This window comes from Harpia harpyja, chromosome 5, assembly GCF_026419915.1.
Source record: "Harpia harpyja isolate bHarHar1 chromosome 5, bHarHar1 primary haplotype, whole genome shotgun sequence".
Taxonomy (NCBI): Eukaryota; Metazoa; Chordata; class Aves; order Accipitriformes; family Accipitridae; genus Harpia; species Harpia harpyja.
Genome location: NC_068944.1, coordinates 3,894,330 through 3,908,852, shown reverse-complemented (window position 1 = coordinate 3,908,852; position 14,523 = coordinate 3,894,330). Strand labels below are relative to the sequence as shown.

Sequence of the window (14,523 nt, the reverse complement as noted above, 5' to 3'; positions counted from 1 at the left end):
CTCCACCTCCTTTGGGTCTGCACCACAGCCACCGTGTTGGAAAACACCCTACTGCCAGGTCTACGTGCTGTTTCTGCGTTGGAAGAACTGTCTAATTTAGTCAATACGATTTTATCAAAGTACCTCCAGCTGTGGGTCAGCCCATAATGGGAATGCAGTTGTGTCATGACCAAGATGCCTTTTTCTGGCATAGCTCGGTTCCTTGCCTGCACAGCAAGAGGTATGCCCACCGGTCCCAACAGCCCGCCCAGCACGTGTGCGGCACCGCAGCCCTTTCGTCATACCCACGCGATTAACGCGGTATGATGCAACTTCTGCGTGCAGATGACGCCGAAGGCAAGTGCACTTTACAGGAGTTGGGGACTACCACACGTGTATGATCTGTGAAAGTAACAAGAGGGTTGGTTTTTTTAAACTTAAAAAGAAAAAAAAAACCACTTTTGCAGTAAACAGGATAAATTTTAGGAGAGCAAAGATAACATTTGTTTTCGATTTTTGTATGCCTGTTCTGTCACAACTGCTCTCTTCTTAACATCTGAAAAGCATCCCTGAAGCCTTCTCGAACTTTCCCTTCTTTGACTAAGAGAGTCCTCTTTTTCTTGGGGAGCTACCTGAAGGATCGGAGATGCAGCTTCTCCTTTAAAGCAGTCATTTTTATTTCCAGGGCCATTAATCACATTTTCAGGACCACACTTAGTGGCCAAGACCACATAAAAACAAGTGGGGTTCACCAGAGACTGCTTCCTCTTGAGTCTGTATCGCACTAAGCCTTTTTTAAACCACCACTTTTTACCTTGTCCTTTGCCGCACAGAATTACACAGCTCCAAAGAATTTATGCAGAAGGGAAAAGGCTGGGGGAAAGGAGTTAAATTTAGGCTTCCCACATGTGGTGTGGGTAAGTAAGCCTCAGATCTGCAGCTCTGTTTTTAAGCTCCTAAGTTTGACAAGAGAGACTTATTCATTTGAGGGACATATGATGCTAACCACTGGGATGATTGAGACTGCAACAGTGCGCTCGCTCCTTCGCAGTGAGTTATGAAAGACAGATGAGCTGTATAGGGGACGTATGCACGTAGGTATTTTCCAGAGCTATAACTGCATCTGGGGTATAAAATTTGGGGGTAAGTAAGTCTTTTCAAAAACAGGGACAGAAGAGATTTTAAATCCATTCTGGGGACGATGGCTGAGTTACAAAGAAATCCTTTCCAAATAAATAAAAGGATGAAGAAAAGAGAAGGATTTTACTACTGTGAACTTTATTACCTCACCACTAGGAAAAGAATTGCTTTTTGTCTGCAAAGAAATTGCACATATGTAAGTGTCTGACTGTTAAAATAAGCTACAACTATTAATTTCTATTACAATATTAGGTGACTTCAGACTATGCTTTATAAGTTCATTAACAGAGAATGACTTCAAATGCCTGAGGGAACAGTGCACTAGTGCACTTGATTTTATATTTTAATGTGTCAGTGTGTAAAGTAACCCTTGAACTGCTGAATATTTTATTATTAAATGTAAATACAAAATTAATTATAAAATACAAATATATCAGGTGGTATAATTTGTGGGAAACAAATGCTCCTGCAATGTATTAACAATCACAGTGAATTTAGATCTTTACAAGACCTAACTGGCCAGATTCTGTTACCTCTATTGAAGGGTGGGTAGTCCAGATAGGTTACTTAAAAGCTGTTACCATCCCACAGAAGGTGATTTGTGGTCTGATGAGCACATAGTCTAAAACACGCCTCTTTGCTTTAATTAATATGGGAAACAGAAATATTTAAATCACTTTTCCAGTGGTCACATAAATAAGTAATGATATATGAGCATCAAGTCAGAAATATCTCCTGCATCTAAACTTGCAGAACAATCTGCATCAGTAGTACAGAAAAAAATGGGCAATCCCTTAATACCATGATGGCAATTTTTTTATTTCTATCTCAATTAGCAAGGATTTAGCACTGGGGATTTTAAATGGAATCACTCAGCTGCCACTGACTTTGTCCAGGATACATATATATAATCTTTTTCAGAAATTCTGGTCCACATTTATGATTTGTCTTGGCATTTATTCAAATTGCAGCGAACGTTTTCAAAAAGAATGTGTGTCTAGGCATGTATATACACGTGTACATGAAAACACATTCCTTGATTTTTGCCTCCTAATTAGTTCGTATGTCTGTGGGCACATGATGGATCACTATATTCCAGAGGGTACAGATGAATTAGCAAAATAGTACTTTCAAATGATACGCAGATCCAAGCAGATGGCAGAAGGGCTGAACGACAACATTTGATTCAGTGGTGTCTGTGTGTTTTCATTTCTCTTCACAGAAAAATAAACACTTTGAAGTACTTTGCCAAAATACCTGCTTTGTTTGGCGGCGTGAGAAGGAAAGAAATTCTAGACTGGCTGGGAGTGGATACCTGATCGCTCTCTATTTGCAAACATAATGTCACGGTCCTCTGTTGTAGAAAATAAACATTCTGTAACGAAAGGTGCTCCACTAACTATAATCAATGTGCAAGTTGTCCAGTGTGGCGTAAGTTTCCCTAAAATCAAGAATCTCCCCTCCCAGTGCCCCCTCCTCCCCCCCCCCGCCAACTCCCGTATTATATCCTACAATTTAAAATCCACTTTATTTTATTGCAGTCTATTGTGTTTAATGAAAAACTTCTCATGAGCCAGGAAGTAGCTGTTTATAGCTGTGTGTTGTGGAAATCACAGTGAAGGATTAGAAACTGGAGTAAAATTGGTTACAGCTGTGTGAAAGAGCATACGCGCAAGATAGAGCCAAGCCCCCCCTACGCACCCTGACTTCGCTTTTCTTCTCATCCTTCTGGACTGTTCCTTTTCCATGCACCTGCTTCCATCTATTGCTATGAAATCTAGAGGTTTGACTTTTGATTTGTTGCTCTGCGCTCTTTTTTTCAGCTGAACCAACTGAGCTGTGAGTCAGACTTTACGATATTATAGAATAAACCTGTTTTGGATTGCAGCCATTGGACAGGAGAAACTAGACACAACGGGGAATGTACTCCCTGGAAATAAACCAAGCAGTCTGGAAAAAGCGAGATCTATTCTAATTTGAGTGCAATCTTCGTATCAAACCTCAAGTCTTTTACGGATTCAGTGGTCTGCTTAATTATTCCCGGTCTCACTTGATCTAAGGACCGTCTCCTGCCCTGGAAGATTTGCTGGTATTCACCAAAACCAGGCAGGAGTCTCAGAAGTCTGGGTAGACTTCCACTACAGTACTCCTCCATCACCATTGTCTTCTCTACAGAGACAATGAGACTTCTATGTCTGTGTTATGGGACGGGGTGGAAAGAGAGCCAAAAGTATAACGTCTCATGCAGAGAGCAGTTATTAGTCTCCAAGAGGAAAGCAGTCACCTAAATCATTCCTCAGACTTGCACTAATTTCAAAGAAACCTGCTCACTCATCTTCCAGCCAGAAGCCAAAAGCTGTGCCAAAGTATCAGGCAGGTTTGGGAAGCAAGTGTGAGGGAAGGAAAATGGCCAAAGGTAGTTTGGGAACATGCATGGTGAATGACTGGAAAAGTAAACAAGTCAAAATTCCAACAATTTAACATTTTATCAAAATTTCGGGTGAGAATAAAAGATTAAAAATCAGCCAGAGTGATCCATTACAATACTGGCACTTAGCACAAAGCTCAAGTTTGGAAATGGCAAATATGTCATCATTCCACATTCAATTCGAGGAATTAAATGTTTTATGGATCTAAGAAAACGCTCTCATTCCTTCCATCTATGAACCATCTGTGGCAGATTTGTATTTACAGGGAGAGAGATGAGGAGTAACATGCCACAACGTCACCAGCATTCCTTCCTCAGCGGAAAAGGAATTAGAGAGAGAAATTAATCTCAGCATTGGCCAAATGAATGATCAGCTGAACGTGGTTTTAGAGCTAATACGCCATACGTTTCAGATCCACATGCATCTGCATCACAAAAAATTCAGCTAAGAACAGTGATGGCAGGATCTAAGCGAGCCATCTATGTATGTACCTGTTGTTTGCTAGGTACTCGATGAGGGGTTTGATTGTTCAAATTGCAATGTTTTCACTTGGCCAAGAAGATCAAGAATGACTATTAGAAAATTTTGAGTTAATAACCCAGACAAGTGATGTGGAGAACTTTTACCATGAGACATCCAGTCTCCCCAGGTTAAGAGCAAACGATAATATATGATACGTAATATATATAACAACTTTCGCCAGCCAGAGAGAAGTAAAATATTCAAGGTGCTGACTGGTTCTTATGTCACTATAAAACATATAGGTATACATACAATTGATTCATTTATTTTAAGTAAGAGAGATGGACATCTTTTACTAGCATTTTAACTGGAAAAAACCATTGTTTCCCTGATACCGATTATTCTCCTTAGAACAAAAAGAGTTTATGTAGCCATGAAAAACAAATGTTCAAGCTAATAACTTTTTCAATGCTACTTCAAATTCCTACTAAATGTAACTATAAAAGACTTCCTTTTGTTGCTGAGTCTAATGTTAAACAGCCATGTCACCAGCCTTTGTGAATTTATTTTATAACAATACTAAGGAAGAGGGAATCCTAGCTACAGAGGTTATTTCCCGTGCCAGCTTCTATCCTAAAATTTGGATGGCCACATTGTACAAGTTAAGGATTTAAAATAGGCCTGTTCGCCAGTATAAAACAAAACCCCAACACCCCTGCAGAGTTTAGCTGTAAACTTGGTCCAGCTGATGAATCGATCCTTCAGAACAAAGCACGCGTGTAGGCACTTTGCAGCAGATCCAGTCTGACATTCTAACCTTTCCACATAATGATCAGGAAAATATTACCAAGTGAAGAACCGTCAAATACACAGATATGAATCATCACGCCGTGACCTTTATATGAATGTAACAGAAAATATTTCAGATTTCAATACCTAGTTTGGCACTCAGCTACGAGCAAGCTAGCGTGAAATTTGTTGGTATTCCCCACCTGAAGGGACATCCCAAAAGCGGCAGACCTCAGACAGGAGCACAGCTTGGCAGGTACACCACCCTAGGCTCATCTCCTACTTTCAGGCCATGGAATATCTCCCGTCATAGGCCAAGCTAGAAACACATCCAGTAATTTCCACTGTTTTCATACAAACAACATAAATCACCTAGATTAAGTCAGAATGAATACCAATACAATAGCAAAATAATAGCAAGCTGAATACAAGCTGTACCTTTGTGACAGGCAGTTCCTTGGATTTAGACTCAAAGAGATGCTCCAGTTTGGAAGTGTCCACCTTAATGGGTTCCAGTTTCGACCACAGGAATTCTCTGCAGCGTTTGTTGTTTTTACACTGCCACTCAAATGGCCGTACCTCGTTCCAAAACAGACGGATGGTTTTCTTCTTCTTTATAAATGCTGGCTGACCCCTAGAAACCTGGGGTGACCCTAAACCCTGAGGAGTGCTGAAGAGTGGAGGAGGAGCCAATAAATTAGCAGAGGGCGGAGGTGGAGGTGGACATCCGAACAGCGGGGGAGGCGGTGGAGGAGGCAAACCCAGAAAAGAAGGTGGAGGTGGAGGAGGGGGAACAAGGGAGTCCCCAGGACCCATATCCATGTCCAACACATCTACATCATCCTCCTCCCCCAAGTCTGTAAAATCCATGTCTTTGATTTTAAGTTCTCTGGGATTAGCCATGAGCTGATCCCAGATGTAGTCAGATTCCTTCTTTGGCTGTGCTGGTGTTTTCTCAGGGACCTGTTCACTGATTTCATCTTCAGGCATGGCTGTCCCCTTGGCCAGCTCACCGCTGTTGAATTTTTCCGCAAAGGCTTTCACGCTGCCTTGGTTGTCCAGATTTCCAATCTCCATCTTTTTGACGCTTTCATCTTTGGCCTGCTTCGTGGCCTGAAGGATAGAGATCCTACTGGCTAGGCTAGTGAGCGACTCCTCGCTTTCCTCCGTCTCCTTCTTTTCCTCCTTCGCCTCCAGCTCCTTCTCCTCTTCATCCTTGGGCTTTTTGTTATGCGCATACAACATGTCCAGCATAAACCGCTTGTTGTTGAGGATGTTGCTGCACTGCTCATTCACACCAGCATCCTGGATGGTCTGCGACCATGGACCTGCAATCACACACACGCAGATGGGAAGAGTCAAGGGAAGGGAGCCAGAGCACCGAGAACACTCTTCAACCCACCAGAAAAAATCTGGGGGACACATGCACAATTAGTCTGAAGCTGGGCAAGCAGCAGCTTTGAAAATTTTGAAGTAAGTGACAGTGCTGATATATGGCCCAACCTTGATGGGCTGGGAGTAATTCTCAAAAAAGGAATGGGAGCAGAAAATAATCAGTGTAGCTCGGGAGGGACTAGATAACTGTCAGGATTTCAAGGTTCAGGTTTCTCCTGAAATCTGTCAGGTTTCACTTTGTACTTACTAGCCCAGCTCATTTTATACAGCGCATAAATGCTCAGAACCTTTAGTAATTTGGAATGGGGCTTCAATGTCACGACAATGGCACAAAATAGGTTATTGTCGTACTTTTCACCTGGCCATAAACTGGAACCACCCCAGGAAAACTTCCTTATAAAAGAGATCTTCCCTGCCTGATGTCAAGGTCAACACGTAACTGCTTACTTCTCCTCCTCCTCCTCTTCCTCCCTCCCTGCTGGCTAGAGGAGGACACCTTCCCCATCTGGCTGTTCCTCAGACCTCCTGGCTGGGTACCCGGCCATCTCCACAACACGGACTATTTGAACCCCAGAGCAGGCTGCATACCCAGGATACAGCTCTCAGGGCAACTCAGTGAGTGTAAGCATAAGCAAGATTTTTAAAGTTATTTCTAGGAGTATGAGTACCTTTATAAAAGATTTTTGAAAATGCTGCTCATCAACCACTGTTACCCTCCCTGTAATATATGACGGCACTGAAAGCCTAATGGCCGCCTTCCCACATCACGATCATTTAACATGTCACTGTAATGAAGCTTCATCTTTCTGACTACTGCTTGTCTCAACAATAATCTGCAAAATACTAGGCTTGAGACAGCACCATAAATAACAAACTATAGCGGTCAAATTGTAAAAATATATGATGTAAGCATCTCTGACTACATTTCCCTGAATGTAATACTGCTAACCAATGTGGATAATGTGTCTAAAAATTATGGTGCTTCTTTTTCCAGTGGGCATCAGATGAAGTGATTAAACATGGACAAAGATAATTCTTCACACTTACTGTATTTCCTGTATGGGATTCCTTCTGCTCCCCATAGTCTTTACACATTTTATTAATATATTATTTATAACTCTATTTCTTAAACACATTTTATTTGGATTGCTAGCCTGCCTTCCTTTTGGCCCCTTGTGGTTAAAGATTTTCTTTCATACCTGTCAGTTGCCCTTTCTCTTTAACTTCCATTTTATCTTTCTTTCTCCCCTTATGCTCCCACCTTTTTCAATACTTCAGAGTTTTAAACATCTTTTACGGCTTCCTTCTTCAACGGACTTGCTTTCTTACCACAACACCTAGCTCTGCGCTCTGAGACGACGTCCCCTCGGCGAGATCCACATCCAGGGCCCCACAACAACCCCCTGCCCCTTTAAAATAACACCGCCTTAAAACGTAGGACGGGTCTCACAGGACAAAGCATATGGACAGCAATGACTCTCGCCTCTATTCAGATCAACCTCTAAACCGCATTTTAAAATTAGTCCAGAGGTTTAACCCCAGACAAAAGAAAGACTTTTCTTCAGCAATGGATACAACCTCCAAAACTGTTTCCTCCTACTTTCCTGCAGGAGGCCTGACTGCTTCCATTACCTGTTTCCTCAGACTTTATCCATGGGATTGCTTTCTCACCAAGATTTGTCACCTGAGGTAGTCTCTTAGATTTGTCTCTGAGGTAGTTTCACTAGACAACACCTTCCCCACACCATAGATTTTACCCAGCTGAGCCCCCCCCAGAGGATTTCCCCCTACTCCCACCCTTTCCTTCAAAGATGTTCAAGATCGCTCCCAGGATCCCTCCTACAAATCCCACATGACCTACCCGCTCTCAGTTTCACCAGCTGGGATCCTCCAGGATTTAATCCCTTTGCAAAACTGCTCATCGAAATTCCCCCAGAGACAATCTCTGATTTGGGCTCCCCAAGTCTGCCTCCATCTGCCCTAGCTGATCAAAGATTATTGCTGTGAAGACTCTTGCTACCTTGGTGGTCTCTTCTGCCAAAACCAGGACATCTCCTCTCCACAGGTGAAGCTTTGAAATACCATCAGAGAAACACCACTTGTGGGAAGCCAAATTCAGCAGGATGGCTAATGAAAGAGGAGCCAGGACCAATGGCTTTATTCTTTTGTCCTTAATGCATCTGGGCAGAACCAATGGGCCACCTCATAAATGGCAAACTGCTCATTGGGAATGTGAGAACTGCTGGAGAAAGCACTCTCGTTTTCTTTCTGAATCTCCTCACCTATTAGAGAGCAAACTACTCACTACGTGAGACCTCCTACATAGCACAACCTAGTAAATGTTTGGTCTACTGGTAATGTAGATCAATTGTAAGATGTCAATTTTTTGCTAACAGGGTACATTTCTTACCTTTTAACAAAAAGTACATAAACACTTAATTAGAGTGGTAACAGGTTGGTAACAGAGAAGATGAGGGGAAAAAACCTGTAACCTGTTCTCCCTTACTTGCATTTGGACTATCTTGGACTATGCCGCAGTGTAATGACATCCCTCATCTGTCATACCTCCTCTCCCTTTCCTACATATATATCCATCTACATTCTTTAAGAGTACAATAGCATTCTAACTCACTCAGTTTTGGTGCTGGTTGAAAAGAAGATAGCTCTTAAATTTAGAATCAAATTAACTTCTGCTTCCCAGAAAGAAAAAAGTGATAGGGTTTAAACACGAACAGTACATTCTGACAGTTTATCTCTGCGAGGTAATCCTTGTGATTCAGAGTTATCCCTCTTCTTTCAGGAAAGAGCAAAACTATTTCACGCTGTGAAACAATTCTCGTTTTCTTATCTAGAACTTAGAAAACTTAGGACAACGCGCTCCACTGTTCAGCCCTAAGAAAACTTGGGAACCAAATGCCCTAATCACGTTACGTTCCTTTACCTCCCTATAAAAAGGGGAAAAGAGAATCAACAGAAGTCAAAATCTGCCTTTTACTCCCTCCCTGCCTGGGCTGCATGACAAGCTCTGGTTGTCCTTATCTCTCCAGGCAGAAAACTGGTTCTTAAGGTGTTTTCCAGGCTGGGCCTTTACAGGTGCCTGGTGGCCTATCTGGGCAGAACCACTGGTCACTATGGAACTGGTCTTTTCCAGACAAGGCCTATTTCATGTGCTCCTCCACACGAGCTGAAGATGGCCACAGCCCAGACCTGTCTTCAGCAGCTCCTATGTATCTCTCTCTGCTTTCTGAAGCCTAACCAAGACAGGAGAACTGGAGGGAAGGGGCAAACATCCCAGCCCTCATTGCTCTTCCTCTTCCACTAAAAGGGTCAGAAAAGGCATCTGGAATCTCATGACAAATCATGTCAGCACAGCCCCTCGTCTCACTGTTTTATGTGTAGAAAATCTCCCCAAAATCTCTGGGAGCTAGAGATTAAGTCGCTGCAACACAATGATTCAGTAGTTAATGTATTAATACTAGGGGAAGAAAATGGTCTCGAATCAAAGGAATCCTCATTTCATCAAGGCCTTACTGCCCCTCAAACACAGAAACCCCATCAAAGTCCGTGGATTTCCAAGCAGCGAGTAGTCCAGACCTGGCCATGGTGAAGAAAGTCTTAGACAGGCGCAGAGGCTTTGTTAGCTAATTAACACAACAACAGAGCTGCTAATTTAACATTTTTTTTCCACCAGAAACCCTCCGTTATTGAAAAAGCTTCACTTTACCAGTTTCATTGTCACTGGTTAACTTGTCCTCTCTCTCTTCCCTCTCTAAAGTGCTGCTTGCTGAGGATATGCTGGATGCAGAGCAGTTGTCTTTTTCATTCACTTCCTCATTCTGCCTCTCTTTTTCACTGAGTATCGCACTTTCTTCTGGCTCTCTCTCTGGTCCTTGCTCCACCTCACTCTCTGGTCCCACCTCTGTAGCCTCTATTTCCTTGGGTGTCTCCGTTCCCTGCTCGGCCTCAGCCTCCTGCTCTGGTTCTGGTTCTGTCTCTGTCTCTGGTTCGGGTTCACTGGCACTCACTGGCGGAGAGAACAACGGGAGAAAGAGATTCACTTAACAACGGAGTCGTCTCAGGCTCACCCTTCTAAACGAGAGCAACGTGGAAGCTGTACAAGTGCCTTATGGAAAGAAAATAAACGGCAAGTCCACGGCACGCTGAACATTAGGAGCAACGGACGGATGAATGTTGTGTGACAACAGCATTGCACGTGAGAGTGGGCTGGCAAACCCCCTCGCTTGCTGTCTGGAGCCAGCCCGCTGTTTTTATACATACTTCCACAGCTGGAGTGTTGGACTTGCATAAGGATTTGAACGAACCAGCAGAAAATGGGCATCCCACTTGAGCGTGACATGGACAACTCAGTGCCTAGACAGAGCCAGGAAGGAAGAGATCTTTTAAAAAGCAAAAAGGAGGGAGATTGTGGCTTTTGGCTGAATTTTCTTTGGGTTCTGGAAGAATTCTTTTTTCACCTGATGAGGAACACTTCAACAAAAAAATACAAATATTAGTTTTATTAACACAGTTGAATGGCACAGTCTGGAAATGGCACTGTCACACATTTGGCTGACAAAAACCATACGTTCTTTCATGCATATTTACTTCAGAATAGCCACATTAAAACTGAACAAAGTTTCCAACTGCTTGGCATATGGCACAAATTTAGTTTCCAATTGGTTGGCATATGGCATATGATGAGCTTTTTTATCGGTTGGCACACGGCAAACACTGTTGATAGTACACTTGGTTTCTTCTTCCCTGCTTTATCACTGACAGTGAAATTAATTCATTCACCTTTAGGGCTTTTAGCTATAACAGCAGATTTTCACATGCAAATATTTTCTGCATGCTGCAAAGAAACTGAAGAGCATCCACACATATTCACATCAAGCAGCTCATAATTTTCTGAAAACTGAAGTGGCCATGCAAGAGTGATGAAAATGGGCATGCATATTAGTTCTGCATACTTCCCAAATTCCCTCTTTACTAAATCTTGTGTTGGGTGGGCTGAACTACAATGACCAAGTCATACTCTTGTTTTTTCCCCTCTGTTAACTATTTTTCATTACAATATTGCAAAAGAGCCCTCTGGACTTGTCATGGTCTTTGGAGCACATGATATACAATGAGATTTTCTTCAAGAACTACATGAACCTTTGAAGGATCACAATTGATTTTAAATGTGTAGTTAGTTAAATAACCAGACATGGATATATAATACATTTATATAAAAGAAATGTATACATAATATGTTAATATATACTCCATGCTCACTCAAATCCCTCTGTTTTAAAACAATCCCAATTAGAAGCTTACTTTTCTCCCTCTTGGACAGCATCTAAAAGTCTAATATTAGATATGTGCTCTGCACATGCCTTGTCTCTCTAAATGTACCTTACCTATGACTGTACCCTGGACACTGCCTATGAGAGAATCAAAATTATGGAGAGCTGGCAAGAAGTTGGCAGACACTCTGAATCCCAGTGGTGTGTTTCTGACCACAGCTGTCAGCGTGTAGGTATAGCACAAGAACATTTTAAAGTCAAGCCAAGATTTGAATATAACTGAGATGGAAGCTTAGGAATCCTTCAGGAGTTCCTGGAACTAACATGCTACTGTAGCATGAAAGACTCTGAGCTTGCCATGCTGCAATGGTCCGTATATACAGATGTCATCAATTCATCCTTGAATAATCATAGTTTCGTATGAATTTTAGATGTTTCTCTCTGAAAACAAAAGCTGTCATGCAATAACCAAAAAGGACAACTCTAGCAGCTCAGGTGGAGGAAAAAGCTGACTAGAACATGGCCAGGACTGCTAATGCTTATGGCACTTTTGTCATCATGAAGCTACACTGAAGATTCAACAAGATAAAGTCAGGGGAGACATAAGAAATGCTTGAGAAAATGAGAATGTTCAAAAGAATTCTGGATACTCTTCAAACAAGGAATATTCCACACATACTGGAAAGATGCAGTATCTTAGCAGAATCTAATAGATAACAGAGTAAAGAGCAATATACTGACACAGGCTGCTCTTTTGAGTTCAAGGAGTACCAAAACCTAAGCACTTCTAGAACAAAAGAAGGATATGTTGACACTCATTTTGATGGTCTCTCTCTCTCTCTCTCTTTAGGGATAATCTCAAACAAGCCACCTATAACCCAAATAACTTATAAATAGTGAGCTAAGTCCAGCGGCGCTTCCCTGAAAAAGCAGTTCATAAATCAAATCTGTCAGCAAACACTCGCAGAAGAACAAAGCCAGCAAGCTAGACGTGTGCCCACCACTTTCAGTTCCATCGTATGATCTATTGTGCTGATATTGGTGAGAACTTAAGATGTTAAAAAATACAATTCTCAGTGAATGCTTGGTGGTGGCCTATTTGAAATGAGCTGGAACTTTCAGTCCCGTATCTACTGGATCCATTTTCACACCAGACAAAACACTACTCTAAGCAGCAACCAGGCTCTGTCCCTTGTCTTCAGACTTCTGCTGGTGGAAAGCGCAAAGACTCAGGGAAGCAAGCATGGTCATGGCAAAAAGCATCAACAGCAAAGGCAGCATTCTTGAGACATTAAGAAGCGTGATGCCATTATAAGCAACAGATTATTTTTTTAAAAAACCCAATTCTTACGCATACACAGTTCTTAAAACCTGAACTGCGATTGCCAGATTCAGTAGTAGAGGTAATCTCTTTTTCCCTGAATATGCGATTTTTCACACTTCTCTCAAGGCTTAGGGGTTTTTTTCTGGCCCCTATTAAAACAAATGAGCGAGTTGAGGTCTTTAAATGAGCAGAACTTTTACTTGCAATTGGATTAATCAGGAAGAGGAAAACTGAATGTGGCTTTAAGGACTAATTTTTGAGTCACATGCCCACTTCTTTTTCTGCCAGAACTTAATCTCTAAAAATGTATTATTGGAAAAAATGCGAAGACTTCTTGGAAGAATGAAATCTTCCAAAGAAGCTGTGTAACCTCATCACTAAAAGAGACGGTAGCAGGGTCCCTCAATGAATGTGTAAACATGTTGTCATTTTGAGAGATGGTGTAATCTGCATCTTCTGACATTTTCAAGACTTGGTCACGTAAAGCCCTAGCAACCTGACCTGCTATGATCTGACCAGATGTTGGTGACAGCCCTCTTTTGAGTGAGAGGTTAGAGAGGACAGCAAGATGCTCCCTTCTGAAAAACATGGCTACGAACTTATAATGCTCTACAGGGACATGGAGGGAAATGACTTTTCTTTCAATACTCAACTCTAAATGAACTCTGAGGCAGACACAAGATGTTGTATCCTTAGTACCTGCTGACGAGACCTCAACCCTCCAGTCCTATAAGCCCTCAGAGAGAACAAACATCCCTCCAGGCCCACATCTAATCCCCTACCAGGGTAACAGATTAGGCAACTGCGTTTTCATCTATTTTCTCTGCTCTCTACTTGGAGCTGGGAGAGACATATGCTAAGTGTCTCTTGAGGATGCATACAGTAAGTCTGAAGATGGCTATATCTACCCAATCCCTCTTGCTTCAACTGTTTGGGCATCGCTTAAAGTCTTGGTTGTTATCTCCCCTCAGTTCCTCCAGCGTGGAATTCCTCTTGCTATTAATTCAGCAGGGACTCTCTCTCTTTCTCCACCCCCACCCCACTCCTTTCTTCCCAGTCCTTGTGATGGTAAAAACTAGCACGGAATGATCACCAGTAGGGAAATGGCTCTTTCTTCATCAAGTCAGAACTACCTACCTTTGCCCCCCACCCCAGTTCCTCCTCTGACTTGTGTACCACGGTTCCTTTGGCTCTACAACTGGGGCCTCGCTGTGCCTTCACGCTCTGGTGCTTCTCCATCTGCCGAGATGCTTTCACCAGTCATACTGCAGGCAGTGTTTGAATCTTGCTCAGCTACCAGTACGTTCAAGAAGGTTTCCTACTGTCCACAATGTGCACTTGGGTTGGCCTGCTTACTTGCTCAAGCGCTAGAACAGCTGCTCCTCTCAGAGAAGGGTTCATCTCCAATTCCTTTGTGGATTGACTTCAGAGATGTCTTGGTTATTGTTGCTCTCCTTTACTGCACATGTGCACTTCATAAAATATTATCCAATGAAATTACAAAAGAGGAAGTAGCTGCTCTGAAAAAAAAATATTAAGTTCCATTTCGCAGTTATGGGACTGCCTTCATTTCCTCTGAAAGCCATACCCCAAGTTTTACAAGAGTAAGTCTTACAAGACTTGATTACTTTAGTGGAACCAATTGTTTTATATGAGAAAACACTTCAGCTCAGTAAGTCCAGATTTTTATACTGGGTAACGATACTGAGACATTTCA

The 14,523-nt window shown here is 42.3% G+C and overlaps 1 protein-coding gene across 11 annotated transcripts in view; it reads right to left on the bottom strand.

Annotated features, from left to right (window-relative positions):
* The window catches only part of FHOD3 (formin homology 2 domain containing 3), a 391,220-nt gene that overhangs the window by 61,068 nt on the left and 315,629 nt on the right, over positions 1–14,523 (bottom strand). For all 11 annotated transcript variants that reach the window (XM_052787649.1, XM_052787651.1, XM_052787660.1 and 8 more), the window contains 2 exons: positions 9,919–10,218; positions 5,238–6,127 (listed from right to left, as the gene is read on the bottom strand). In XM_052787649.1, coding sequence (XP_052643609.1) covers positions 5,238–6,127; positions 9,919–10,218 — 1,190 coding nt within the window. The remainder of the gene's footprint in view (positions 1–5,237; positions 6,128–9,918; positions 10,219–14,523) is intronic.